This window comes from Eptesicus fuscus, chromosome 4 (genome assembly GCF_027574615.1).
Source record: "Eptesicus fuscus isolate TK198812 chromosome 4, DD_ASM_mEF_20220401, whole genome shotgun sequence".
Classification (NCBI taxonomy): domain Eukaryota; kingdom Metazoa; phylum Chordata; class Mammalia; order Chiroptera; family Vespertilionidae; genus Eptesicus; species Eptesicus fuscus.
This window is the reverse complement of record NC_072476.1, coordinates 31,853,220-31,880,418: the sequence shown is the minus strand read 5'-3', so window position 1 is coordinate 31,880,418 and position 27,199 is coordinate 31,853,220. Positions and strand designations below refer to the sequence as shown.

General features: G+C 59.8%; 1 protein-coding gene across 1 annotated transcript; it reads right to left on the bottom strand.

Moving 5' to 3' along the window:
* Window positions 1–997: 997 nt before the first annotated feature.
* Window positions 998–25,212, bottom strand: RASA4B (RAS p21 protein activator 4B). The gene is made up of 21 exons (XM_008141449.3): window positions 25,040–25,212; window positions 20,034–20,090; window positions 18,495–18,608; window positions 17,976–18,037; window positions 16,751–16,880; window positions 14,799–14,880; window positions 14,100–14,231; window positions 13,800–13,891; window positions 12,489–12,606; window positions 12,088–12,238; window positions 11,737–11,801; window positions 11,339–11,451; window positions 10,898–11,090; window positions 10,523–10,660; window positions 9,836–9,980; window positions 9,419–9,588; window positions 7,319–7,456; window positions 6,056–6,191; window positions 4,980–5,100; window positions 1,813–1,877; window positions 998–1,650 (listed from the first exon to the last, which is right to left on the bottom strand). The coding sequence occupies exons 1-21, from the start codon at window positions 25,102–25,104 to the stop codon at window positions 1,529–1,531; spliced, it is 2,409 nt and encodes an 802-aa protein (XP_008139671.2). The 5' UTR covers window positions 25,105–25,212; the 3' UTR covers window positions 998–1,528.
* Window positions 25,213–27,199: the final 1,987 nt, after the last annotated feature.

Genomic DNA, 27,199 nt, shown 5'->3' with positions numbered 1-27,199 from the left:
GACCCGGGGTCCATATTTCCTGACCACGAGGTCCTTGAAACCAACGAAGATCCAACAGGCATGAGGATTTGTGTGGGGCACTCAGGAAGTAGCCAGAGAACCAGGTGTTCATGATGGGGTAGGGGCAGAGCAAGCTCAGCCACCCCTGGACCCACGCCTTGAGCCAGGAAGGGAGAAGGGTCACCTCGCCCTGCAAAGAGGCTCATGCGGTCCATAGATGGCAGCATCGCAACCAAGAGGCAATGAACATCCAAGGGGGTGGGCTGGTGGGCTTCCCGGAAGGCCCACTGTCCCCATCAAGGCCGTGGCCAGGAGAAAAGGTCAGCATGGCCCCCAAAGCCACAGGGCAGAGGGGAGGAGGCAGCCCCTGTTCCTTCATTTCCCCTTGGCTTCCTCTACCACCCCTCCAAGAGCCCAGTATGCAGCCCGCCCGGGCGGCCCTGTCCCAGGCCCTGCTGGTCAGCTGCGGACTGCCCTCGCCTAGGACCCACAGGCAAGGCTCCGAGCTTGGTGGGATAAGAGTTTGAGAGAATGCATTGGAAGCTCCTGCCCCTTCCCCATCTTGTTCATTATGTTGGAGGTTACTGTGTACCTAGAGATGGGTCGGGATGAGGGCAGGGAGGTGATGACCAGAGGGAGCCTTGCTTTGAAGAAAGGGGTTGGCTGAAGGAACGCTGGCAGGGCCAGGCCGCGTGCGTCGGCATTATGAGTCTTCAGGACACTTGAAGCCTGCTGGGGCTGCAAGGAGAGGACAGCGGGCGAGCCAGGGCAGGCTATGTGGCGTGTGGGGATGGAGGCGTGGAACCCAGGGGCATGGTGAGGACAGCAGCTGGAGAACAAGGGAGCCCCCTGGGAGGGAGGGAAGCAAAAAAGAAGGGATGGGGCGGCAGAGGCTCTTGGGGTTCCAGTCCGTGGCCACCCCCTGCCCAGCACCCCAGCAGCTGTTTGGGTCCCCAGGCCCACTCCTTCCTCTGGCCCCCACATGAGACCCCAGAGACACAGTTACAGCAGGTTTATTGTTGGCGACAGAGCACTGCGCTGCTCTCCCAGGGGCGCGGCCAGCGGCTGTGAGGAGAGCAGGTGGACTGGTGGCCAAGAGCCAAGTGGGTGCTGAGGTCAAGGCCTGCCCTCCTGGGCTCCGTGTTCCCTCCCACCTCTCTGCGTAAGGAAGTGCCAGTCCACTTGGGTGTGGACCATCTCAGGAGGAGTTCCTGGCAGGGTCTGCCCTGGGCAGGAGTGGAGGTCCCCGGAGAGTCTGGGCTAGTGGCGGTGACAGCTGCAGGGACCGCAGGAAGCAGCCAGGCCTCTCCGAGGAGCAGGAGCCCCGGTCCCCCATGTGGGTGATGATGGGCCAACGCCGTCAGCTTTGGACTTCTGGATCCCCTGGTCCCCGGCTACCAAGCTCACCCAGCCCAGGAGAGACCCAGGCCCTGCACCCCAAGGAGAGGGCCTGAGGTGAAGGGCGGAGAGTGCACCGGGGGTGTCCGGGCACCGGCAGGGGGCTCGGTGAGGGAACGCAGGCCAGGCCTCACGTCTGCAGCTCCAGGAGGCAGCTGGGCTCTGAGGGCGGGGAGCTGGCGGGGCCGCAGCTGTGCGCCTCCCGGAGGTCCTGCAGCACCTGCAGCAGCTGGGCCAGTGGGTCCTCTGGTGCTGAAGGCAGGTGCAGTTTGAGGGCAGAGCAGGCTGGGCCTCGCCTCCCAGTGCTTGTCTCAAGGGTCAGAGGGCCCCTGGGAGTGGGCCTCAGGAGCCCCACGTACAGCATCCCTGAATGGGGCTCAAACCACCGAGGGAGTCCAGATGGAAAGGACCTACCTTCACCGGGGCCCGTGCGCGTGGAGCCTGCCCCTGTGCCCGCACTCAGCTCCCGGTGCTTCTCCCTGTGGGAGGACAGAGGGGCTCTTGTTGCCCTTGCTGGGAAGGCCGGGTGACCCAGGGTGGGCCTCCTGGGCCCCAGGGGCTGACTCTTTCAATCTAAGGGGAAGAAACCTGGGCCCAGGTCTTGGCCGCTGGTCACCTCCTGCCTTCCCTCTTCCAGCCTCCTCCTCTGGTCCCCCACCCTCCCCCCTGCGCCTCGACAGAAGGCACTTTGGAAACCGAGTTTGACCACGTCGCTCCTGATTGGGAGGGCCCTTGGGGAAAGAGCCAGTTGGCGCCTGCAATTCCTCCAGTATTAACTGGCCATGGAATGAGTTAACTGGCATGGAGAGCGTGGCATTTAAGCACAGTTCCTAACCGGCTGTCCCCAGTCCTGTCAGGTCTGATCCTCTGTGTGCCTACGTGGAGGGAGGGCGAGCGGCCGCATGGACCCCATACTTGGAAGTTCCTTATTTAGGAATTCTTCTGGCTCAGCCCTTATGACGGTCTCCCCGACCTATTTTGGGAGAGATGTTTCCCTCTGCCAAGGTCTAACAGACTTCCTCCTCCTCAGACACCTGCTCTCCTGCTCCTCTCAGGGCAGTCACCTTGGCCTTTGCCCACGCTGCCCCCACTGCCCAGAATGCCCTTCCCTGCTTCACTCTCTACGAGACCCTTCAAGCCTCACAGACCGGCTCAACCGTCATTCCCTCGCTCCTCCTCTCGTGTTCTTATTCACATTTATGGTGGGGCTGAAACGTGAAAGGCACTGTTCTCAGTACTGGCATTAGAGCAGTGAACACCACAGGCCTGCCCTCAGCAAGCTCAGTGTAACTGCGACAGGAAGGATATGAGTAAACCACACGTGCTGATGAGTTCCATAACGTTCTAGAGTAACAGTGGTCAGGGAAGGCATCTCTGACAGGTGGCATTTGAGCAGAGGCCCGGATCAGGTGAGGGAATAAGCCATGTGAATAGCTGGGGAACAGCCTTCAGGCAAAGACACAGCAAGTGCAAAGGTCCTGTGGTGGAGAGGCCCAGAGCCAGCAAGATGGCAAGGACAGCATCAGCAAGCTTAGCACAGAGGGCCTGATGGTGGATGAGGCTTAGAAGCAGGTCAGCCAGGGCACTGGGGCACTGCAGCCAGGACAAAGACTGGATTTTAAGGATGTAGAAAGCCAGTGGGGGTTTTAAGCGGGGGAGTGGTGTGATCTGTCTTTTTTTTTTTTTTTTTTTTTACAGAGAGGAAGAGAGAGGGGTAGAGAGTTAGAAACATCGATGAGAGAGAAACATCGATCAGCTGCCTCTTGCACACCCCCTACTGGGGATGTGCCCGCAACCAAGGTACATGCCCTTGACCGGAATCGAACCTGGGACCCTTGAGTCCGCAGGCCGACGCTCTATCCACTGAGCCAAACCGGTTAGGGCTGATCTGTCTTATGTTTGAGAAGATCACTCTGGGGGCCGTGTGGAGAAGAGATCCTAGCAAGGCAGGAGCAAAGGCAGAACGGCCAGTTAGCAGGCTCCTATGTCATCCCTACGATGGAAGATGTGCGGCTCGGACAGGGAGAGTCACAGCGTAGACACAAGAAGGGGCGGATCTGGCCTCATTCTGAAAGTAAAGACAAGGGGCGGGGCTTGCTGAAGGGCTGGGTGTGGGGCTGGGGAAAGTGAGGAAAGAGGGCCCACTGTAATCAGAGGGAGACAAGAAGGTCAAAGGAGGAAGGTGGCGATGTATTGATGGAAGCAGAGTCTAGAATGATGCACTTTGATGATGAAGGAAGGGGCCAGAGCCCCTTTGGCTGTTAGCCATTGAGACTGAGTTCTGACTTCCGATCTCTAGAACTGGAAGAGACTAAATCTGAGTTGTTTTAAGCCACCAAGGGTGTGGTAATTTGTTACAGCAGCCACAGGAAACTAATACAGCAGGTGGTTGGGTCAGTGGGTCTGAGGTCCTGGTGGGCAGAAGGGCACCAGAGAAAGTGAGTTGGAATGAGGGGAGGGGTGGCCGAGTGGTCCCGGAGGTGGGGAGGCCCCTAAGGCAGAGGGTGGTGGTTAGAACCATGGGCGCTGGTCCTATGGTGGGACCCACCTGAACCCAAGGTGGCTTGGGTTCAAATCTTAGCTCCACTGCTTCCTGGCTTAAATGGGCATAATAATAAGAGTACCTACTTGGTTCAGTGGTTGTGAATATTAAATGCGTTTAGACATAAAGTGAAATTCAGTGGAGCCTAGACGATGATGATGTGATGCGAAGGAGGAGGAGGCAGGAGAGGCTGTAGGGTGTAGTCACAGGAGTGAGGGTCCAGGTGGGTGAAAGAGTTAGGTCTCTGGAGTGTGGAGCTCAGGAACAGAGCGACAGGGTGGTGGCTGCGTCCTTGGGTGGAGGATGAAGTCGGGGAGCAAAGGGGCCAGAACAGGGGTGGAGAGAAAGCCGGGTCAGAAAGGAGGTGGCTGCAGAGTGACCTGGAGGCCACTGGGGACTGCAGTTCACAGGGAAGTGAGTGGGTCTAGTCTGACTGCGTGGCTTTGAAGGATGTTGAAGAGGTAAATCCTGGAGGAGTAGATGAGGAAAAGGACAGCCACCCCGCTCCAGGCCCAGGTGTAGGAGTGCAGGGGACAAGCCTGCCCGGGAAGCAGTGATACCAGGAAGCACTGCACCTCTTTACACCAGCCCCACGCTGGACCCCCAGAGAGTCCGAGTCATGGGGCAGGGCCAGGGCATCCTGTTTTCAAGTCGTTTTTGAAAAGCATCCTGTTTTTCCTACACGGTAGCCAGGGTGGAGAACCACTGAATGAACCGAGATGGCCGTGGGACTCGGGGAGTTGGCTGAGGACAATGCTGTGCTCTGAGGGCACCACGAGAAGGCTGGACAGATGGGGAGTCTGGTCAGCCTGCCCTTGGGGCCCTCATCCTGACGTGAGCTGGCCTCATGTTGTAGAGACCCTCATCCCCAGGTGTGGCTGCCAAAGCCAAAAGGTGCTGGCATGATTAGAAGGGAGGTGACCAGCCACCGTGGAGCAGTCCTAAGCCTGAACCCCAGCTCTGCCCCCTCCCTGGCACATCTCGGGGTGGCACGAGCTCTCCCATTTGGGGCTCACTGCCCCTGCACAGGCTGCCTCACCGCAGTGCAGCCTCCATGCCCAGCAGGTGCCGGTAGATGAGTTGGGCCTCCAGGTCATGGTCGAGAGGGTCATTCCATTCCTGCAGGGTCACCCGTGACCGGGTCTTATCACAGCCCAGACCTGGGGGGCGGAGAGAAGGTCGAGTTTCAGGCAGGCATTGTGAGTGCTCCTGTCCAACTTCCTGGCAGTTCAGATGGGAGAACTAGGCCTAGAGAGGGAAAGGGACGGACTCAGGGGGCCCCAGTGCAGGCCGGGCTGGGAGCACAGTCTGGAAAGTCTGGCCCAGGGCCTCCCCATGGCTCCCCACACTCCCAGGGTGGTAGCTCCTCTCCCCGGTTCACTCCTGAGCCACGGGGTGCCTGACTGCAGAGCGTGGGAGTTGCCCAGGATACCACTTAGGGAGCTGGACCACTTTCTAGAAGCGCCTGCCTGGAAGCAAGCTGAGAGCACCTGGAAGGTAATATCATGGTGAGGGAACCAGCAGGGTTTGTGCTTTGGAATGAGCTGCCGACCACTTGCTGGCCTAACCACCTTGGTAGAGGCACCTGCCCTCGCTATGCCTCGGTTTCCTCCTCCATAAAATGGGGCTTCCCGGCTCTGCCTCATAGTGCCCTGGGGAGCCCCACTTCCCAACAACCAGGGTTATCACTGGGATGGGGATAGTCAGAGGCTGCAGGCAAGGCCAACCAGCAAGAGACACCCTCACAAACAGCTGCCAGTTTCCACCCCCTGTTCAGCCTCAGATCCAGGACTGGGCTTGTGCAGGTGGGTCAGGTTGCAATGGCCTCTAGCCACACTAAAGTAAAGCTGTTTACATTTAATTAAAATTAAATAAAATTTAAAAGTACTTAAAATTCAGTTCGTTGGCTGCACTAACCCCAGTTCAAGTGCTCAACAGCCACTTGTGCTTGAGGTACAGATACACACCGTTTCCGTCATCACAGACAATTTAGTAGAAGCTCCTCTGTGCCATCCCTCTAGTGCCCAAGGCCCAGGGTCCCCAGCACCAGCTCCAGTGACAGGCTGCCCGCCGTGGACAGATGCAGCCCGGCAGGGCCCAGGCCTTCACTCCCACCTGTCTTGTCCTTCTGGTGGCAGCAGCTCCACTTGTCCCCGCGGAAGACTCCAGGGTGGTAGGAGCCCAGCAGGCCGGTGTTGTTGATGCTCACCTTCCGCAGTGCAGACAGCCACTGGTTCAGCTCGTTCACACACTGCAGGGACCAGAGGTGGGCGGAATGGGGCTGGTCAGAGGCCACCCCCTCCAGGAAGCCCTCCCCACTGCAGCTCCTGTGCCACACAGGACGACATGTTCCCCGCTAGCACACTCAGCAGCTTTGAGTGAATGAGGAAAGACTGCCCTCTCCCAGTGGGCCCAGCCCACACCTGAGCGCCTGGCTTGATGAACAGAGCATGGGCTGGATTTCAGCTGCCACTGCCCCATGGCCATGCACTTGGGTAGTCCACAACCTGCCAACCATATGCGGTGGCCCTGTTGTCACCACGTTTTCCCTGTGGCTCTGCAGTCTGACCCAACAGGGAGCCCGTAGTGGGCAGGGCCTATGAGACAGGTCTGTGACCACCTAACACCTGCCAGGACTGTCACTCCCTGGGAAAGCCAGGCCCCTCCAGCTTCCTCCATGTGTTCGTCCCCTAAAGCTCCATCCTCCACCTGTCCCTTCTCAAATGCCAATCAGAGGCCCTCCTGACCACCCTTAACGAACAGCACCCCTCCCTGCGGCACCCCACTTGGCCCTTCCCTATCTCTCTTAGTCTCCATTGGTTCCCTTCAAGGCACTATTTGCCATTGTAAGTATTTATTATTTATCAGCCCATCTTCTTCCCTGGAATATAAGGTCCATTAGGGCAAGGGCTTTGTTTTGTCTGCTGCCCTGTGCCCACCACCTAGAACAGTGCCTGGAACCTAGCAGGTGCTCAATGAGTACTTTTAAAATGAATGAATGAATGAATGAATGCATGAGTTAATCCATGAACAGAAAAGAGAACACATGGACAGAGAAGGGGATGTGAGAGCATGCACCCAGAGCCACGCACATGCATAGACATGATTGTTATGTGTCGATATGCATGTACACAGAAACACAGAGGCACCAACCAACTCAGACACTTGGAAGTACAGTTTCCCACAGATGTGTGCCATGTGCAGCCGGACCTACATGGGGGTGCCTAGGCCGGCCCACGGAGAGACACGCACCGCACTCACATCACATCTCACATACCTTGCTGTGCCCGATGTGGCTGGGAGATTCATTCATTCCAGCCCACCCAGGGGCCACCCACAGCATCCCTCCCCCGGGGGGCCCCCACCCCGTGGCCACACCTTGCATTGCAGGTAGGCGGTCTGAGGCCTGCCTGTGTCGTCCGTGTAGATGACCTGCATGACGTGTGAACTGCCAAAGCTCTTCTCCTCCACCTTTTCTGCTGCCCGGATGTTGGCTAGCTTGATCAGGGCACTTTTCTGGGAAGGGGAGAGGAAGGGAGGCTCAGGGTCTTCGTTGAGGCCATTCCAGCTCCTATCTTTGGGCCTCAGTTTCCCCTTCTGCAGCACCAGGGGTTGGCGTGGGGGGCCCAGAGTGCCCATCTCTCCAGGAGCCTGCTCTGTGAGTGACCTCAGCCGGGACAGAACGCAGACAGATGGGGCTCAAGTGCCCAGCCTCCCAGAGGCTCCCTGCAGTCCTGGGAGGTGTGAATTTTGGAAAAGTTTCTAGACACCCAGCATTCCCCGGGGCTGGAAGGTAATGCCTGCCATGGACCAGGCCATGTGCCTTTGCAGTCATTAATTTCCCAGCTCACCTTTATTTTCCCAAGCTCTAAAAGTCACATTCCACCTCCTAACACCCCTCCCGCCATCACAGAATCGAATGAGATACAAATGGGACAGAGAAAAGCTCTGGATGTAGAATGTCCACTCCCTGAGACAGCTCCAATCTGCTCAAGCCGAGTCTCTGCCACTACTAGTCCCAGACCCTGCTCTCCTTGCCTCTGGAACACCCTCCCATCAGAAATCACCAGGCCCCACACCACCCAAATGACCAGTTCCCATGGTCCTTGGGGGAATGCCCACACTCCCAGCCTGGCGTCTAAGCCCCGGCCCCCGCCACTGGCTTCCATGACAAGCAGAGAGGGGCAGTGCCATCCCTTGGAGGAGTGGGGAGCCCTGCAGACACATGTCTGAGCGGTCTCAGGTTGGGGCCACCGAAAGGACAGAAGGGACAGCCCAGAGGGTGTGGTGCCAGGCCTGCTAGAGAGGAGGCGGGAGGGAGGCAGTGGAGGGTGGCACTGCACAGGGGATACACAGGATTCGCCCACAGAAAGGCATCTCCAAGGACCAGAAAGGGGCCCAGAGTAGGATGAGGGGGGGCCCTGCCAGGCAGCCAGGCTTTGCTGAGGCTACAGAAAATGTTGAGGGGAGCCAGGGCTGGGCAGTTGCCCAGAGCAAAAAAAGCTAGAAAGTGGGAGGCCCACGCTGAGGGGTCACCCCAGGGAGCTCCTTCACCCCCTCAGTATTCCCTGGCTGCTCAGGGCTGGGTTGGGCACCCCTGGCTGGCCATCCCCAGAGCCTGGCTGACTGGGGGTCAGGTTGGCCCAGCAGGGGTTCAACAGGTCCACCCAGAAAGTGTACACTAAGCCCTTCTTGGGAGAAAAGTGCACCAAGGAGGCCAGCCCAGGGTCACAGTGTCTTTAGCAATACCACTGATCTGGGTCCTGCTCTGAGCCAGATCCTGGCTCTGCACCTGGAGAAAGATCATCTCATCTGATCCTTAAAAACCTGTTAAGTAGGGACCACTGTCTCCAATTACAGCCAAGACACCGAGGCCCCGAGAGGCGGAGACACTTCCCCTAGGTACACAGGGCTGAAACCCAGGACTCCCCTTAGCCCCTCTCTGCTTCCCTGCTCTCCCACTGATGCTCCTCTCAGCCTCCTATCCCACGGATGCACCTGACCTAGAAGCCAGAGCTGGATACCATATCAGCTACCTGTCCCCTTCCCCCTTCACTGAGGAGCTTCTTTCTCATGGGTCTCTCCACCACCACCACCCCCCCAAAAAAAAAACAAAAAAAAAATACACTTTTATTGATTTTAGAGAGAGGGGAAGGGAGAAGGATAGAGAGACAGAAACATCTCCGCCATTGATCGGCTGCCTCCTGCATGCCCCCTATTGCGGATCAAGCCCACAACCAGGGCCTGTGCCCTGACTGGGAATCGAACCAGCGACCTCTTGGTTCATGGGTTGATGCCACACCGGCTGGGCTCTCACAGGTCTTAACTGATTTTGTAGCTGCCACCAGAAGGCTAGTCCTGCCTGGCTTTCTTCTCTGATCCTAGTGGACCCTGGGACGGGCTCTGAGGAAGGGACAGGTGCCTCCAGGGTGATACAACCCCTCAGAGCCCCACCTGCCTGCCTCTCTCCTCACTCACCTTGGAGCTAGGTGTCTTGGCAAAGCTGAGGGCCTCCGTGGTGAGGGAGAAGTGGAGCTTCTTGAAAGAGGAGGACATGAGGGGGCCCTTGCCCTTGGTCCTGTGGATGAAGAGTGGCCCCTCCTTCACTGGCGGCATCTGCAAACTTAGCGCCCTCTGCAGGTCCAGTTCTGCCAGGCAGGGAACGTAGGGCAAAAAGTGAGCTCAGTGGGGTCCCTAGCAACACCAGCAGGCTGTAGGTGGAGCTTCCGGAGGCACAGGCAGGGGCAGGGCCACGGGACTGACGGATGGGGCAGAGCAAACGTGATTAGCAGCTGTGGGTGCAGCCAGAGGCACAGAGGTGGATGGGGCCACGGGACTGGTGGCAGGTCAAATGCAAACAGGGTCCTGTGGGTGGGGCCTCCAAGAAGGGCTCACCTTCCTTCTCTTCGATGTCCACCAGCTTGGTGATGAAGTCCTTCAGCTGGGCCACGCCCTGGCGCACAGTGGGCTGCAGCGGCTCCATCCAAGCCTCCTTGGCCCTGGAGGCCGGCGTGTCCATGTTGCCCACATTCTGGATGGCCTGGAGATGCCAGCAGGGTCAGGGGCCCAAACCACCGACAACACCCCCCCCCCCACCCCAGTCTGTGCTACTCCCACAACAGAAACGAGGCAGAGTCAGCATAGGCACTGCTCTCAGGCCCACTCCAACCCCACCGGGGACCAAGGGTAAACAGATCACTAAGTGTGAGACATTTAGGGCCTGATAGTTGATGCTACCTAGGCCCAACCTATTGCCCTTCCTTCGCACGTCTTATATCAGACTCTGCCCCACGGGGTATGCCGGCCCCAGCCCAGTGCTGGACACATAGCCTGGGAGTAAGCAGACATGGGGCTGACAGGCCCAGGATTCACCACCAACAGGCTGTGTGGCCTTGGGCAACCTCCTTCCCCTCGCAGGCCTGTTTCCTTATCCATGAGGTTGGGTAGCCGTGGAAAAGCTTTGTAAACCGGGCAGTGCCACGTGAGAGTCTCAGTAGCCTGGTCACAAGGACTCCCTGGAGCCAGGTGGGAACAGTGCAGTCCAGGCGAGGACCCAGCTGGGCATCCCGCCTGCAGTCTCACCTTGGCCAGCAGCAGCAGAGTGCGGCTGGTGCGGGCGTCTGCGTGCCGCTCCCGCAGGTGGAAGAGCTTGGGTGCCATGATGGCGGGAGAGACGAAGCGCAGGCACAGGAAGCTGGTGACGGCGATGAACGGCACGTTCTGGAGGGGTGCGGAAGAGCCGTGGGCTGGACTCCCCCAAGCCTGAGCTCCTGATAGCCCCTTTCCCTTCCAGGCTGTCTCTGTCTCTCCCCATGACCCTGCCCCTCTTCCTGCCCGTGGCTACTAACTCCACCACCGCCACGCCTGCCACCCCTCTCCACTGGGCCTTGGGGCCCCACCGCTCCCCGTTCCCTACCGCTTTCTTCTCTCTCCCAGCCCTGCCTGCAGGGGGCGCACCTCGTGCTGGGCGCTGGGGAAGCGCTCCCGCACGCGCAGGAAGAGCTGGCGGAAGGTGGCGCGGACCACGGCCGGGCAGGCTCGCACGGAGCGACAGAGCGCACTCAGCAGCGCCCCCAGGTGGGCGCGCAGCGTCTGTGCGCTCTGCTGCAGCACCTCAGCCTCAGTCTGTGGGCGGTGCAGCCCAGAGCACCTGCGTGGGCCGAATGCGGACGGTCAGAGAGGGTCGGAGTCAGCGTCTGCACACGTAACAGGCAGGGACTCCCAGAGATACAAAGGCCATCAACAGAGAGAGGGACACAGAGACAACACACGGGTGAGCAGGTAGACGAAAGGTAGATCCAGGCAAAAAGAGTCATAAACATATACTTGCAGACATCGCTGACCCCCATCTCCAACCCCTTGTCCCCCTGCCCAAGGATTCCCCACCCCCCATCTCACCCTACATCCTTGACCTCCACTTTACTGGGGTCCAGCTCCACGTACTTCTTCTCCTCAAATACCCGGTCGATGATGGGGCCCAGGATGCTGTGCAGATACCGCATCCCAGCCACCTGGGGGCGACCGAGAGCAGCATTGGTCCTGTCTCCTGGCTATCACCCCGCCGTTGGCCTCCCAGCCACCCTGTGCACCCTCTGCCTGTTGTATCCACTCAGGACTGGCCAGGCACATAAGGAATGCAGCTCAAACTGTTGCTACATGAATGAATGAATGAATCAATCAATCAATCAATGAAGGAACAACTAACAGAAGCCTTGAATTTAAGTTATGTCTCTTGGCCTCTCTGAACCTTAGTCTCCTCATCTATAAAACAAAAACAAGATACCATGCAACCTCACCTTCAGAAAAGACTCCATGGACTTTGTGGCCAGAGAGTTGCTCCGGAACAGGGTGTTGGCCTCACCTATAATTAGAAATTCCAGTGGGGAGAGGGCTGGGAGAGGGACACGCTTTGGGGAAGAGGACCCTGGGGTGCTAAGAAGGCCCTTTAGTAAAGAGCCTCCTTGCCATGTCTAAACCTATCGCCTCACCTCTGCCTTTTGCTTTTTCCCTTGCTTCCTAACCTGACCCTTTTCCCCTACCCGAATCCATCTACCTCCTACAGGAGGACCTCCTAGATTTCTCCCATCCCAGCATCTCCTCGGCTCCCTGCAACACCCTCAGACAGGCCACTCCCTCCCGGGCCTCACTGGTGCGACTCAGCTCCAGCTGGAAGAGCAGGTCCAGAAAGCCTTTGGCTAGTCCCTGGCCCAGGAAGAGCTTGAGCAGGTTGGTGGCTACTTCCTGGCGGCACTCGGTGCTGGTCATCTCCTCGATGAGTGGGATCAGCTGTGCTGGGCCCTGCGGGAGGCAGCAAGGAGAGGCGGGGCTGCAGGTGCATGAGGGAACCCAAACCCTTCACTCCGAGGACCTTAGAGGGCCACAGGGAGGTGAGGGAGTTTTCCCAAGAGATGGCAGGGGCCCCTGGACACCAGCTAGTTCCCTGCCATCCTGAGAACTGGTTCTGGCTCCTCAGAGGGGGTTTAGATGGACAGGAAGGCCAGGCCTACCATCCCTGGACCCTCCCTCCTTCCCTGGGGGCCCCCCTCACCTGGGTGCCCAGCTTCACCTCTCGGCACAGCAGCTGCACCAGGGGCTGGTAGCAGCCAGAGGGCAGCACCGTCTCGTCCCGCAGTCGCACCTCCAGCTGCAAGGAGCCCAGGTTGCCCCTGGAATGGGCAGCATGTGACCTCTCCACCAGGGACCCTGGGCCGTGCCCCCTCCATCTTCCCTGCGTGGGGCCAGCCTCCCAGTCTCTCCACTGACCCCTCCACCTTGGTTCCTCGCACTGCCACACCTCCCATTCTTTGCCCGAGTGGTTTGGTCTGTTTGGAGAGCCCTTCCTGCCTCTGTGCTCATGGGAACTCCATCTGTCCTCAAGGCCTGGCTCCCTGCCACCTCTAGACTCCTGTGGACTCGGGCTTGACCCACAGGACTTGTTGGGCTCCCTGTGGTAAACTCCTGGAGAACAGTTCCTTCGCGTATACCCTTTACACCGGAAGCAAGTCCCCAACCTGCATCACAACCTGCCAAGGGCCCTGAGGCTCCAGCAGGTCAGCAACTTGCCCCATTAGATCTAAGTTCCAAGCTCCCCTCCCACTGGGGGCACAAGCAGAGCTTAACAGTCTCTGAGGCCCCACCGCCCGCAGCACAGCACAGTCCACAGTGATGCTGCTCGGCGGCCTCGCCTGCCGCAGGCGCCGGAAGACAAAGGTGCCTGGGCGCAGGGTACAGCCGTCGCTCTGCCCTGCCCCGTTGAGGGTGAGGATGGGGGTCTGGGGCCTTCAGCAGAGAGACATGGCTGAACCATCCAAGGCTGTACCTGCCACCTCAGCCTCCCCCAGAGGGCTCCCTAGATAGGGCTGCCAGATTTAGCAAAATGAAAATACAAGACACTCAGTTAAATCTCAAAGTTTAGTATAAGTTTGTTTCAAATATGTCATGGACATACTTACACTAAAAAATTATTCACTGCTTATCTGAAGTTTGGTTCTAACTGGACATCTTGTATTTTATCTGGCAACCTTATGCCCAGAGAATTTTGGGGCAAGCCAGAGCTCTGGTCCTGAGGACTTGAACTCTAGTCTGAGGTCTGCAGAGAAACTCTTAAAGGGAAAGGGTCTGAAGGCTTGTTCCCGAAACTTTCAGATGCCAGAAAGGAGGAGACCTGCGCTGCCTCGGAGCTCAGAGGACTGAGCGGAGACCAGGACTGAGGGAGGGATGGGGTGGGTACGAGCTGAAAGAAGCCTGGGGCTGCGTCACCTACCCCTGACCGGCCCACCTGCCTGCCTGCAGGAGCCCACGCTCAGCCTCCCCCAGGCCCAGAGCCCACCTTCCCAGCCACCAAGTCCCAGAAACTCACTCTTCCCTCCGCCTCTTGGACAGGTGGGGCTGCAGCTGGAACCAGCCCTCCTCCTGCTGGGCCGCCCACAGGCTCTGGACGTTGACCACCACCTGGGGGCAGGGCAGAGACAGGCGGGGCCACACTGGACTGTGCTTTCGGAGGGTCCCTGGGCACCGGGGATAGTTGGGGACAGGGAGTTGCTGGTTCTGGGGAGCCCCAGGTCTCCTGAGTGCCTTCTCTGGGGAGGTTGGGGGGACGGGTGGCTGGGAGGACAGGTGTGAAGGTGGCAGGTACAGCCTGGAGGGGCAGGGTGCTCACCTTGCCCAGGAAGTCATTGCGGCTGACCAGGTCCCAGTCCCAGGCCTCCACGCACAGTGCCTCTGTGGCCCCCTCCTCCAACTCAAACTCGAATGTCTCATTCCAGCGTGGGTAGCATGACTTCTTCACAATCTGCCCGGAAAGCAGGGGGCTGACTCCATGGGCTTCCCGCACCCGGCCAAGGGCAGAGCCGCCCCAAACAGCTCCCCTGGGTTCCCTGCAGGGTCCAGGCGGAGGCCCTGCAATAGCAGAGGTAAACACTTCCTGCCCAAGTCCCCACCCATTTCTCAAGTGGGGAAACTGAGGCCTGGCAGTAGGCACTTGCCCAAGGCCACTCAACTAAAAAGCACTAGATTGCACGGAAGAGCCAGGTCTTCGCACCCTCCCCCGCAGGGCTGGGCCCGCCCCCTGGCGGTTCCCGGAGGCGAGGAGGGCACTGGAGGCAGCTGCTGGCTTTGCCGCTGGTCTGGGTCCGGCCGGGCCAGGAGGGAAACACGGCTGAGGCGACAGGGGTGGGTGCCAGAAGGGCCGGACCCGCCGCGTGTCCGCAGAGAGGTCACCCTGCTTTTCTGAGCCTCCTCTGTAAGAGGGCAGCCTCGCCTCACCTCCCAGGTGGCGGCGAGGAGGTGGTGAGGCCGTGAGGGGCATGGGTGGGGCCCTCAGCCTCCCTGCCCCCTCCCCAGCCCCAGGCCTCCTCACCGAGGTCTCCTGTGTCCGGCCATTGTAGCGCACACGGACAAAGGGGTCAGATGCACCATTCCGGTCCTTGGGGGCTAGGTCCCTGGGGAGGGGGGAGCGAAGCATCCCCTGTCACTCAGCTGCCCCGGCTGGGGGGTCACCGCACCAGGCTGGGGAGGCCTGAGCTCACCCTGCCCCTGGCCAGCTGGGTGACTGTGAGCAGCATCCCCCCCTTTTCTGGACCCTAATTCCCACAGTGATCACCACAGGGGCCCCCACACCAGGCTCAGGACGCCCCAGGTTGGAGCCCCAGCCCCTGACCAGGCAGCTGCACCTACTGGGGCGAAGGAGCGGGCGGGGCGGGGGGGGGGGGGGGCAGTGAAGCAGCCGGGCCGCGGTCCCCGCGCCTCTGCTCCCAGGGCAGCCCTGAGCAGGCGCTGCCTCTCGGAGCGGCGGTTTCCTCATCAGGAAAAAGACGAGGACAAACCCCATGACTGAGGAACTGAGCTTTTAGAAGGCTTGCTCTGACACCCCCCCACGTGAGGGGGTCTTGGTAAGCAGCTCAGCCGACCTTCCTCTCTCCACAGATGGTCCATTCCGAAGCCCAAATCTGGCCCAGGCACCCCGCATGGCGACGTGTGGAAGAACAAAGCCCACCCCTCTTCCTTTGCTGCAAATACTATTTCCTGCTCTTTCCAGAGTTGGAGTTTGGGGCCTCTCATGCCTGCTTTTCTTTCTACATCAGAATCATCTACTGGAATTCCAGAGGTTGGTCTTGAGAATCTGCCCAGAAAGAGGAGGAGATGTTCTTTCTGCCTCCCCGGCACAGGCAGCTTCTTGTGCGGTCTCCAAACGCCAGCAGGGCCTGAGCTGAGGACAGGGGGACGAGTCCCCACACTCCAAGGGGAGACCCGGACAGACCACTCCCCCATCGGGGGACTTGCTAAGAGGAGGCCAGGCTGGCCCAGGCACCGTGTCCCCAGCAGTCTGGGCAGCGTGTGAGTGTGTGTGTGTGTGTGTGTGTGTGCACGCATGCACACTTGTGCCACAGAAAGCCTGGTGCCCGTGAGGCTGAGGAAGAAGGAAGTGGGTGAGGCAAGGGGTGGGTGTCGTGTGAGAGAATGACTGAGCATGAGGGGCGGGACTGTGGCTGTCCATCACCATCACTTTCCGTCTGGCTGTGCCTCTTCCACATTCCAGCCCAGGACAGAAAATAAAGCCAGGGAAGCCACAGTTCTCATTCTCAGGAGAGAGATCTTCCTCCCAGAGAGGCCACCGCTCCGCGACGGGTGGGGGGTGGGTGGGGGTGGGTGTGGGGGGTGGGGGGGGTGCTCCCATAGGCCGGGGCTGCCCTCCCGCCCAGAGGCAGGCAAGGACCCGGTGGAGGTGGGCTGGAGCCAGAAAGGAAGGCGATTCTCATGGAGTGTGACTCACACTCAGGCTGCAGCTAAAAATACGCAGGGTGGGGGGTTCCCTGTCACAGGTGACTCAGGCCCACCTTCCCCAAGTCACAGTCACTCCGAGGACATTCCCCCCCCTTCCCACTGGAGATTTTCAGCAACCTCTTTCACACACACACACACACACACACACACACACACACACACGCGCCAGCCACCACACCAAGCACCCCCCCATCACCACATTCCAGATCAAGTGCATATTGGTGTTAGATCCAGGGGAAGGCCAGTCTTGGCACCGGGGCTGTATGATCATGGTTCAGGGTACCCCCTCACCCCCCAGCTGGTCTATGATGCCTGAAGTTCCACATTAGAACATCACCTCTTCCCCTGCCAGTCATACCCTCCTGAGTGGGGTCACCCCGGGAACCTCTCCCGCCAGCCTGAGAGCAGGCTTTGATGGGAGGAGGCCCGGGGCCAGGAGGTGGATGGGGGAGAGGAGGCCCAGCACCCACAGTGGGTTTCTCTAGTTTCTTGGGGCCCAGGCCCTGCTCCCCACCCGCCACATCTCACCTGGCCTCCAGCACGGAGCAGCGCAGCCGGCCGGCACGGGTCCCCGGCACCAACTCCAGCCGCAGGTGGATCTCGCCCTGCACCTCCTCATCAGGGTCGACCTCCGTCAGGTGGGCCCATCCACTAAAACCTGTGAGGCTGCAGGTCAGCCAGCGGCCTGGCTCTTTCCATCCCACGCCCTTCACCCCCCAGGCACCACGTGGCCCCTCCTTCATCCTCTCAGAATCTTCTCCAGCTCCTGTGAGGCAGGGGCTGTTGTCCCCAGTGATAGATGGGGAAACTGAGGCTCAGGCTTGTGACCCCTGTATCCTCACTATTGTGTCAGGGTGGCTCTGACCCAAAGACACCATGGCACTGCCCTCTGTCCTCAGTTTCCCCGTCTTAAAACAGGGGGAGAATGGCTCTTGCCTAGGGATGCTGGAAGGAGGGCCCAGAAGGGGAAGCGACTAGAGAATCGCATCATTGGGGTCACTGAACCCCGAGGGGCTGGCCTCCGGCAGGAGAGGCCTCTGGCCTGCCAGGGGCCAAGAGGCTCCATGAGTCAGCAGATTCCCCCCACCTCCGCATGCCGGCCCCAGCCACACAGACAGGAGCAGGTGTGTGCCTGGGAGGCCCCTGAGCGTTCGTTGCAGGGGCTCGGGCTGGCAGAGCTGAAGCATCTAAGAGCTTCCGGTCTGAACACTCATGGGCAGATGGGGACTCAGCCCAGAGAAGCAACACCTGCCGCAGGGCACACAGCAAGGCCGCGACAGGGCCGGCCCCCAAAGCCATGTCAGCATCCTAGGAACCATCCAAGGGGTCTCCAGCCTAGCCCAGCTCGAGGCCAGCGGCTCAGACTTAGGGCAGAGAGGCACTGGGGCCAGGCTGAGAGGGCCTCAGCGGGGGCGGAGGAGCCAGCTGTGTTGGGGGGCCCTGCATCTCAGCAGTGGAGCTTGAGGAGGCCCCTTGCGCTGCTGGCAGAGGCCTCAGATCCCATCACTAGCAGCCCTTTTGCTCTGGGGGATGCGGTCCAACCTGGAGGCAGAATGGGGCCCAGGGCACAGAGGTGGGTGTGCGGCCCTTCTGGGGAGGGTAGAAATGGCTTTCCCTGAGCATCGGGCCCGCAGGAGCCTAGAGCAAGGGTCTCTGAGTAGGGGGGAGGCTGGGACTGGGGAGACCAGTGAGGAGAGAGAGGAGGAAGGCCAGAGGAGGGGAGCAGGAGTGGGCTCCCTCCTGGGGACCTTACCTTTAGGGTGAGCAGCCAGGGTGTCCTTGGTGAGGCAGACCTTCCCGATAACGTCATCCCGGCTGGAGGATGGAGAGAGAGCCAGAGCTGGGCAGTGCTCTGCGGGGAGCCCAGGACCCCCCTCCCACCCAGTTTAGGGCCCCTGTGAGGAACGGGGAGGTTGACACGGGTCACTTCAGGGGCCTCTCTGAGTAGGACCCACGACCTTTCTGCACATGGACCAACCTGTGTGCCCACATATATGCCAAGATGCTCCCTGGGTGCCATTTCCTACCTCACATCCCTACACTCACACAGCGCACCTATGCCTGATTCCCACACGTGCACACATATGACATGGCACAAGCACGGTGAATCCACGCAGCACGCACCTCACACCCTTCCAGACCCCTCTGGGGTCCCCCACCCTCCAGACTATAAAGAGGATGCAGAGTGGCCAGCAGTCCCCGCAGTGAGACGGGCCAGGGAGGGGCAGGGGGTGGGGTCCAGGCCCCAGCTGAAGAGTGGGGCCCACGTTACCTGAGGGCATCCTCGTCCATGACATAGAAGGCCACCGCATGGAAGGTGGGCGGCAGGTGCACCTGATACTCCTCACCCCAGAAGGGGCACAGGGTTTTCCACACGGTGGCTGTCCTGTAGGAGAGGACCCTCAGACCTGCCCAGCCGCCTGCTGGCCCCCGGCTGAGGCAAGGTGGGGCTGTGTGACTTGAGCCTACCTTTCCCCACACCCCCTTCCACTCCCAGAAACAACTGCCCTGCTGTTTGATGACATCCCAGAACCCCTGTCCACCATCAGCCACTCCCTCCTGGTCTCCCTCTCTGCCTGGGTGGGCACAGGGCTGCCGCTTCAGGCCACTTTACACTTGGGGAAACTGAGAACACAGGTGGCAGCACTCAGGTCACACAGCAGGACTCCCCGGCTCTTGATGCTGAACGGACTTGCTGGGTGGAAGCAGGGTAATGGCCAAGCTGGCTCTGGAGCCAGACCGTCCTCCTGAGGGGCCTGGGAGCCAAGGTCCCAGGGCCTCACCCAGCTCTGGCCAACCCCCCTCCCCCGGATCAGAGCCTTCAACACATGGGACTCAGCAGGGATTGCATGGGGGAAGCTGAAGCCGCAAGGACCCAGATTAAGGCTCAGGGGACCACCTTCACCCAACCACTTCTCAGAGAGGGTACTGAACTCGGGGACCTTGCCTCCCTGTCTGTCACTGAGACCATCAGAGCCATCACGCCCTCTCTTCACTTGCTGTCTGTGGTTGGGAGAGAGTCTGGAAAAGAGATGGGCCCTGCTCGCTGGGGGATGAACCCAGTCCCACAAGTCAGGCAGCTTGGCCAGCCGCCAGCCGCGGGCACTCAGCTGGACAGAACCGCGGAGCAGCTCTGGCCATGAAGCTGGAGGCAGAGGCTGGGGTGAGGGAGGGGACTGGACAGCCAAGGCCCTGCCCAGAATCTTGAAGCCCATGGGGAAAGGGAGGTCCAGGGGAACTGGGCCTTTTGGGTGCAGACTGGGGACCCTCAGCCTGGAGAGGAGCAGTTTTTCTGGGGGAATAACCACTGTGGGGCTCTCTAGGGGAGAGGGGTCCCCAAGTCAGAGCAAGGACCAGGGAGGGGAGAAGGAGCTCAGGCTTTGGGGTGAGCCAGACTTGGGTTCCAGTCTGGCTTTACCACCAAGTATGAGATTTTAGGCAAGTCACTTAGTCTCTCAGAGCCTCAGTTTTTGTTTTTATCCATAAATGGGGTTGAATATCATATGTAGCTCATCGTAAGTATTAGATGAGCTAAACTCGTTTAGTATGGAGGAGACAGCTCTCCCATAAGTGACAGTCTTGTTACAAATCATCACCATGTCACTCCTGGGGGCTGTAAAGACTACAGAACAATCGGTGAGAGGGGGCCTCTGGCAGATGCTGGTGTTAAGGTGTAATTAGCAAGAGGAGAGGATCTTTCCCACCTCCTAGTAGGTGTGTCAGGGCGTGGTGGAGCCCATCTCCACACAATTCCACACCCTTCGGAGGTTTGTGTGCTGAAAGGGGCTGGGGCTGGGGCTGGGGGCGGTACCTGATGATAGGCTCATTGTCCACCTTCACGATGCAGTAGGGGTCGCTGCTGCCGTTGCTGCAAGACAAACAGGCGAGTGGAGGGGCTGGCAGGTGATGCTGCAGGTGGGGTCAGGGCGGGGCCTCCCAGGCAGCTCCCATCCCTCTGCCAGGGGCCCTCAGTGACCCCGGAAAAGACAGTCAAGGCTGAGGCACTGGGTCCTGGGCTGGGGCCAAAACCTGTGTCCTCAGCCTCAGTCTGGGATGGGGTGTTGGTTAGGGAAGGCAGGAACCTGCACCTGGGCTCTCGGCCCCACCCCTGCGCCACCTCAGGGAAGACAGAAGCACCAGGCCAGTGCCTTCCTGTGCACTGAAGGGTAAGGGTCCTTGGTTCAACAGTCACAAGTCACAACAGCCCCAGGCCAGCTCCCTGACACCCCTCCCCTCAACACCACAGGCAGCCCTGTCTTCTCTCCGTCTCTCTGCTGAGCCTTTGCTCTTGTTGCTCCCCTGCCTGACTGCCCTCCCATCCTCCCAGCCTCAGCCCCTTCTCTAAGAGCCCTCTCTGTCCCAGGGGCAGGGAGTGAGGTCTCCCCTGTGACCCCACTGCTGGCCCCTCCTCAGTAGGTTTCTCTCCATCCCAGGAAGCTAGTGATGTCCCATCAGTTGCTTCCCCCGCCTGACTGAGTGACCTGAGGTTAGGGACCATTCTGTGTCCCCAGGGCCCAGGACAAATCTTGCCATAAGACAGAGTCCTGTGAGTGTTTGCTGAATGAATGAACAAATATAACCATCTGTCCTCAAGCTCCCAGCCATCTGGGAACAAAGGGCCAGGAAGGCAAACCTGGGCCTGCCCAGTCCCACCTGTCTCATTGGTGGGGGATTTATGGGGTTGAGGGCAGCCCCAGCCAGGCCCAGGGCTGGTACTGGGCAAGAAGGGGCTGAAGACTGTCTCCAGAAATGCCCTTCAGGCCTGGCATCCATAAAACGGAAGTGTAGCCCTGGCTGGTGTGACTCAGTTGGTTGGAGCGCCGTCCTGTGCACAGAAGGGTCATTGGTTCAGTTCCCGGTCAGAGCACATAACCCAGGTTGTGGGCTGGATCCCCTGGTCAGGGCCAGTACGTGAGGCAGCTGACTGATGCTTCTCTCTCACATCACTGTTTCTCTCTCCCCCTCTCCCTCTCCCTTCCTCTCTCTCTAAAATCAACAAAAACAAACCCTCAGGTGAGGATTTAAAAATAATAATTTTTAAAAAAGAAAAGGAAGTGTATTTTCGTGTTGGAGGTTGGGGAATTCCAAGCCCTGCTTCCCTTCTCCAAATAGGCTCTTCTTTTGAGGAAACCACTCGGCACAAACGTCTCCAAAGGCTCTCAGACGCCAACAGAAAATGACTGCCAAGACTCAGCTTCCCCCCAGCTCCCTGGTAGTTGCCCTGGTCCCCGACACAGGTGAAGGCCAGGCCATGGAGGTGTGGAGTCCAAGTTAGCCCCGCCCTAGACTCCTTGCTCCTCTACCCGCAACCCCCACCCCCAGCATTTAAGAGCTCACTCCTCAGCCCCTTGGGAACACCCCAGGTTGCATCCCACCCACACCACGGCAAGGGGACCCCAGGCCTTACATAATAGGTCCCTGTGTTCCCCAGATGCTGGATTGGGCCCAGGAGCTGCACAAGTGTTTGAACAAGAAGCCTGGAGAAACCAGGGGCAGGTCAGTGTGGGCTAGCCCTCTGCGGCTGCCCCCACCTCAGGTCCCTCTCTCCCTGCTTCTGCCTCCTGCCCTGAGGGTTCGGGGGGCAGGGAACATCTTGTGTACCCCCGTGAGCCCAGCACTACCCTCTGCTCAGCTCTCACTCAATGGATGAACTGTGAGCGCCCAGTGAGGTTTGGGGCTCATGTTGTAGTCAGGGCCACGGAGGTGGGCAGAGACCCAGCGGCAGGAACAGACCCTGTGTGCAGGGACAGCGATGCTCTAGGTGGCTGGGTCAAGGGGTCTGAGGCCAGACGTAAGGACCTGGACCGAATCGTGGTCCCTGGCCAGCTGTTGGGACCTGTGCCCTGCCTAGTGGCCGCTGCCCTGCTGAGGCCCCAGGGCAGATCCCCTCCTCTACTTCTCCTTCCCCAAGCCACTTGCCGGCTCTGGCCCAGCCTGGCTACTTGCAGGGCCTCTATATTTAGGGCCTTGGCAGTTTCCAGGCTGTGGAAGAGGAAGGATCAGGGCAAACCCTGAAATAGCCCCGGGCCTGTCCCCAGGGTCACTGGGCGTGGGAGCCAGTGGGTCACCGGTCACCATGAGACTCAGCTCCTGTCTGTCTGACCCAGGCACCCAAGGATGGGAGACAGCGGGAGGGAACATGGCAGAAACAGGCAGGCCCTGAGAGGAACCTTAAGAGAACCAAAAACCCATGAGTGAAGTGGCAGGGAGGCAGGGAGCAGCTCTGTCCGAAGGGCTTCCCTCCTCAGAACTGTCTCGGTGAAGGTGGGCCACTACGATAGGCGGTGAGCTCCTTGTCCTCAGAAAGGTGTAAGCCCTGCTGGAAGGGCTGCTGCTCAGGAGACAGGCTGGAGGCTGAGGAGGCACAGTGAGGTAGGCTCGCCACCACGCCTGCCTCCAGCATCCAGGGAGGGCTTCCTGTGATAGCCACGCGCCTGCCACCCTGGAGCATGGCGTTTGTGAGGCTCTCCCCACTGAGCCCCACAGCAAGCTTGCAGCGTTCGTCCTGCTAGGACGCAGCCTGTCAGCAGCAGAGTGGGCTTGAATCTTGGCTTCTCTACCTACCGATGTGGCCTTGGCAAGTGACTTCCACATCCTGAGCCTCAGTTTCCCTGTCTTCAAACTGAGCATATTATAGGGCTAATGAGAAGGTCCTCAACACCTCTTACTGCCCTCCACTGTGGACCAGGTGTCCCTCAGGCTACCCAGAATGTCAGGTCAAATGAGTCGTGGTTCCTAGCCTCACAGTCACGTGACACACGCGACCCAGGAAAGAGAGATTGCTAGCAAGGGCTCTGCCCTAACTCCAGATGACGCAAAGTCCCGAAGGGTGCAGAACAGGGACGATGAAGCCTGCACAAGGGCACCAGTAAAAGCCCTGGCGAGAGAGCTGAGCAGTGTCCTGAAGGATGAATAGGAGTTTTCTGGAGGACTCTGAAGGGGAGTGCTTGAAAGCAGAAGGCCCCAAATGCATGCAGAAGCAGGGCTGTGAAGGGCAGTAGCCCAAAGGTGAGCGGCTGGGGGAGGGGGGTCACAGCTGGATTTAAAAGATAGTTGACAGGTTAGAATTGTGTACACCAGCCACTATAGGAAAGGCTGAGGAGAGGAGGTGAGTAGGGCAGGAAGGGGGGCAAGGCAAGGAAAAAGATTTCAACGGCAGAACCGACAGGATTTGGTGGCCCCACCCCTGGGAATGAAGGCACCTTGCCCAGAGGCCCTCAGCTGTGCAGAGGCAGGGCTGTGCAGGAAACCGGGCACCTTGGCTCCCTGCGCTGGTGAGAGCCTGGAGCCAGGCACGAGGCAAGCGCTTCGGGGATGGGGAGGGAGGCAACAGACAGAGGGGCCGCTCCTCCCAGCTGCTCCTCCCAGCTGCCACCAGCCAGAGGAGGCCAAGCTGACCTAGTTACTGGTGCCCGCGTGGGGGGTGCTTCGTGGCTGGGTCTGGAGGCTGAGACCCTTCTCAGAGATCATCTGCCTTCTCACCCCAGAAACCACCATCCCAGCTCCCACCCCGCCTCCCCCCACAAACAGAAACCCACCTTGAGATGGTCCCCCACTACCCTCCCTCACCCATTGCCATGGCAACTGCTGAGCCTGGCCTCATCAGGCCCAGGAGGCCTTGAACTGGAACTGGCGCTGAGTGTACTGGGAAACTCTTATGGGCCACTGTCCATGTAAGAGAGATGCCGGCCCCTTCCTCCTGTCCTGCACCCCCCTGCCCCTCCCCATCTAGCCACCTGGCTGCATCCAGGAGCCAGATGAAGAGCCTGGGTGTGGGGAGGCTCCAGCCCAGCAGACTTTGGACCCTATGCTGCGTCCGGCGGGGCTCCCTTTCCTCTGCCCCCTCCTCCAGAGCCCCCGGAGCTTCCCACAGCTCATATCTGAGAGATTTCTTTGTGCTTTCCACAGCTCATATCTCTGAGGCTTAGGGGACAGGAAGCAGCCTAAGGCTGCATACAAAGGAACCAGGGATCAAATGGAGCAGCTTAACTCTGGAACCTACTGAGAAAGACAGGACAAGGGGCTCCTGAAATCTCCTCAGATCTGGCCAGGGACCGGGAAAGCCTAGGTGCCTGAGCCTCTTAGGGGCCCGAGACCCAAGACTTGGCTCTGCTCTTGGAGCCAGCGTTTCCTGCCTCCGAGCCTCCTTTCCTCGTCTGTAAATGTTATGATGAGAACTGCCTTGCCGGTGCTTGTGAGGATTAGAAGTGACGGCTCCAGGAAAGCGTAGGGCACAAGCAACAGCTACTCTGCAGCCACTCCATCTTGCAAGGGTCCTGGCCTCCTGCCCTATCTGTCAACTCTTCAAGCCCAAGTGCACAGCAGGGAGCCCCAGGACAGCCCCTGGGTCCCAGGAGTGTTTCAGATGCACACTCCCAGGTACTAAGTGTTCAGAAACTACCAAGGAAAACTCATTTCTAGGGGGGCGCTTTCATCCCCGCCGGCCACGCCCCCGGCAGTTGACGGAGACCTTGGTAGCCCACCGAAACGTCCCCCCTGTGATGTCGCCCCACGCCCAGCTCCTGTCCTATCAAAGCCCCTTCCCCTCTAGAGCCGCCGTTCGCTCCGGGTTCACGGAGGCCCCTTACAGACCCCGCCCCCTCCCCAACCCACGGCCCTTCCCTGTCCCCCCCTGAAGACTGCTCGCAGCAAATCTCACTGTCCCCATTTCCCGGCCAGTCTCCCCCTGCGGACCCGCTCGCCACACCCTCGCTTCTGCTCTACTTGTGGGCGGGCGTGGAGACCCCGGAAAGGTCAGGCATAAGGGGCAACGCCCCTCCCCGGAAAGTTGGGGTTCCCACCCCCGGCCGCGCTCACATGTCCTTGGCGGGCAGGTTCTTCCCTTCCACGATGCGGATGGACAGCGAACTGCGCTTGGCCATCGTGGGTCCGCGACTCGGGGTCCCGGCCGGGGGGAGTCGGACGCCAGGGTCCGGTGCAGCGCGCAGCCGGCGGGCGGGCAAGAGCTGGACTGGGCGCCCAGGGGGCGGGCCGCGTCGGCCCGTGGGGGACAGGGGGGGGGGCTGTTAACGCGGGGGCGGAGGAATCGCTTCCACTTCATTCACCCCCGCCCCCGCCCCACGTGCGGGGGACACTGCACACAGGCGGGCCAATCAGCTGCTGGGGCTGGTTCGGGCGGCGGCGCTTATTGGCCGCCTGGGGCGGGGTAGGGAGGGGCCTCAGCGAGGCATTGACGCCCGGCGGGCGCGGTGGGGCGAGGGGTGCCCCTCCAGGCTGGCGGCGATGATCCGCGCCCGGCGGCCTGCGCCACGGATCCGCGTGGGCGGCGGGCGTGGCCCGAGTGCCAGTCCCAGGCGCGCGGGGGCTGTGGGACCTAGTGTGTGTTCGGAGGTGTGGGCCTGTGTGGGGACCCGCGGGACGGTGGCGTGGAGGAGGACCGCCCTGGCCACCCGAGGCTGGCGCGTGGGAGGCCCTGCATAGGTGCCCGGTCAATGAACAGTCGGACGAATTTAGCAAACAATATGCGTGTTTGGGTCAGAGCCTCCTGGGCCCAAAAGGAGGCTGCGAGAGCAAGGGCAGCCCAGAGATTTGGGGACCAAGCCTTTGGGGCATTTGAGCCTGAAAGACCTGGATTATTTTTGAGAGCCCCCTTCAGAGGTGGGGGCTTTCTCAGTTACCATCTCAGCTACACCTCCTGCATCCCCCGCGGGGAGAACCTGGAGGAGGCGCTCAGGTCCAAAGGGAAAATCACCTGCTGGAGTCACGGCTTGGGCCAGGCTTGGCCTTCCCGGTGCTCCATGACCTCGACCTCGGTCTTTTCACTGGGGCACGATCCTTCTCCCAGACTGTGTCCAGAGCTGAGTTTCTAGAATTGTCCCCCTTCGCGGTTCCCTCCTACACTTAGAGATCACAGTCCTAGGGCTGGCACAGGGGCAAATGGCGCTGGGCACACTTGGGTCCCAGACCCAGCTCTGCCACTCCCCTGCTGAGTGATGCTGGAAGGCTTCCTGAAGGTCCGTGAGCTGGTTCCATCCCACCCCCTGCAAAGAGGGAGCACAGACACCTGTAAAGACAGATACCAGGGGACACTGAGGTGGGTGCTGACGGCTGGCACAGTTCTGTTTTCTGTTACATTCAGTTTTCTCTCCCTATTTTGTTACTTATACTCCACATGCACACTTTACCAAATTCAAGATATTGATGGTTTGCAATGAAAAAATGAAGTCAAGTTTCTCTTCTCTCCCAGCCACACAAATTCCCTTTCCTGTGGCACCCACTATTCCTGGTTCCTGTGCCTCCTGGAGACAGACTGTCTACAAAGGCCTCAGTAGACTTTTTTTTTTTTCTTTTATACACAAACTAGAGACCTGGTGCACAAAATTCGTGCACTCAGGGGGTTCCCTCAGCCCAACTTGCACCCTCTCACAGTCCAGCAGCCCTCAGGGGATGTCTGCCACCGCTGCTGGGCTTGCCAGCTTCTGGCTGAGCGGCTGCCCCCTGGTGGTCAGTGTGCATCATAGCGACTGGTCATTCCACTGTTCAGTCGATTTCATGTTAGCCTTTTATTATATAGGACTAGAGGCCCGGTGCATGAAAATTTGTGCACTTGGGGGGGGGGAGATCCCTCAGCCCAGTCTGTGCCCTCTAGCAGTCCGGGACCCCTTGGGGGATGTCCACCTGCCAGCTTAGGCCCACTCCCCGGGGGATTGGGCCCAAGCTGGCAGTCAGACATCCCTCTGGCAGCCCAGGAGCCCTCGGGGGATGTCTGACTGATGACTTAAGCTGCAGTCGGACATCCTTAGTGCTGCCAAGGAGGCAGGAGAGGCTCCTGCCACCTGCTGCTGCACTTGCAGCCCTCAGCCCGGCTTGTGGCTGAGTGGAGCTCCCCCTGTGGAAGCGCACTGTCCACTAGGGGGCAGCTCCTGCGTTGAGTGTCTGCCCCCTGGTAGTCAGTGCATGTCATAGCGACCGGTCGTTCCTCCATTAGGGCCAATTTGCATATTACCCTTTTATTAT

Bases quoted from the DNA above. Each gene is read 5' to 3' on its own strand.
- RASA4B (XM_008141449.3), bottom strand. From the start codon at position 25,104: ATGGCCAAGCGCAGTTCGCTGTCCATCCGCATCGTGGAAGGGAAGAAC. The intron at 10,661-10,897 runs GTGCGCCCCCTG...GCACCCCTCCAG, and splicing joins TCCCCAGCGCCCAGCACGAG to AACGTGCCGTTCATCGCCGT. The intron at 5,101-6,055 runs GTGGGAGTGAAG...TCCGCCCCCCAG, and splicing joins CCACCAGAAGGACAAGACAG to GTCTGGGCTGTGATAAGACC.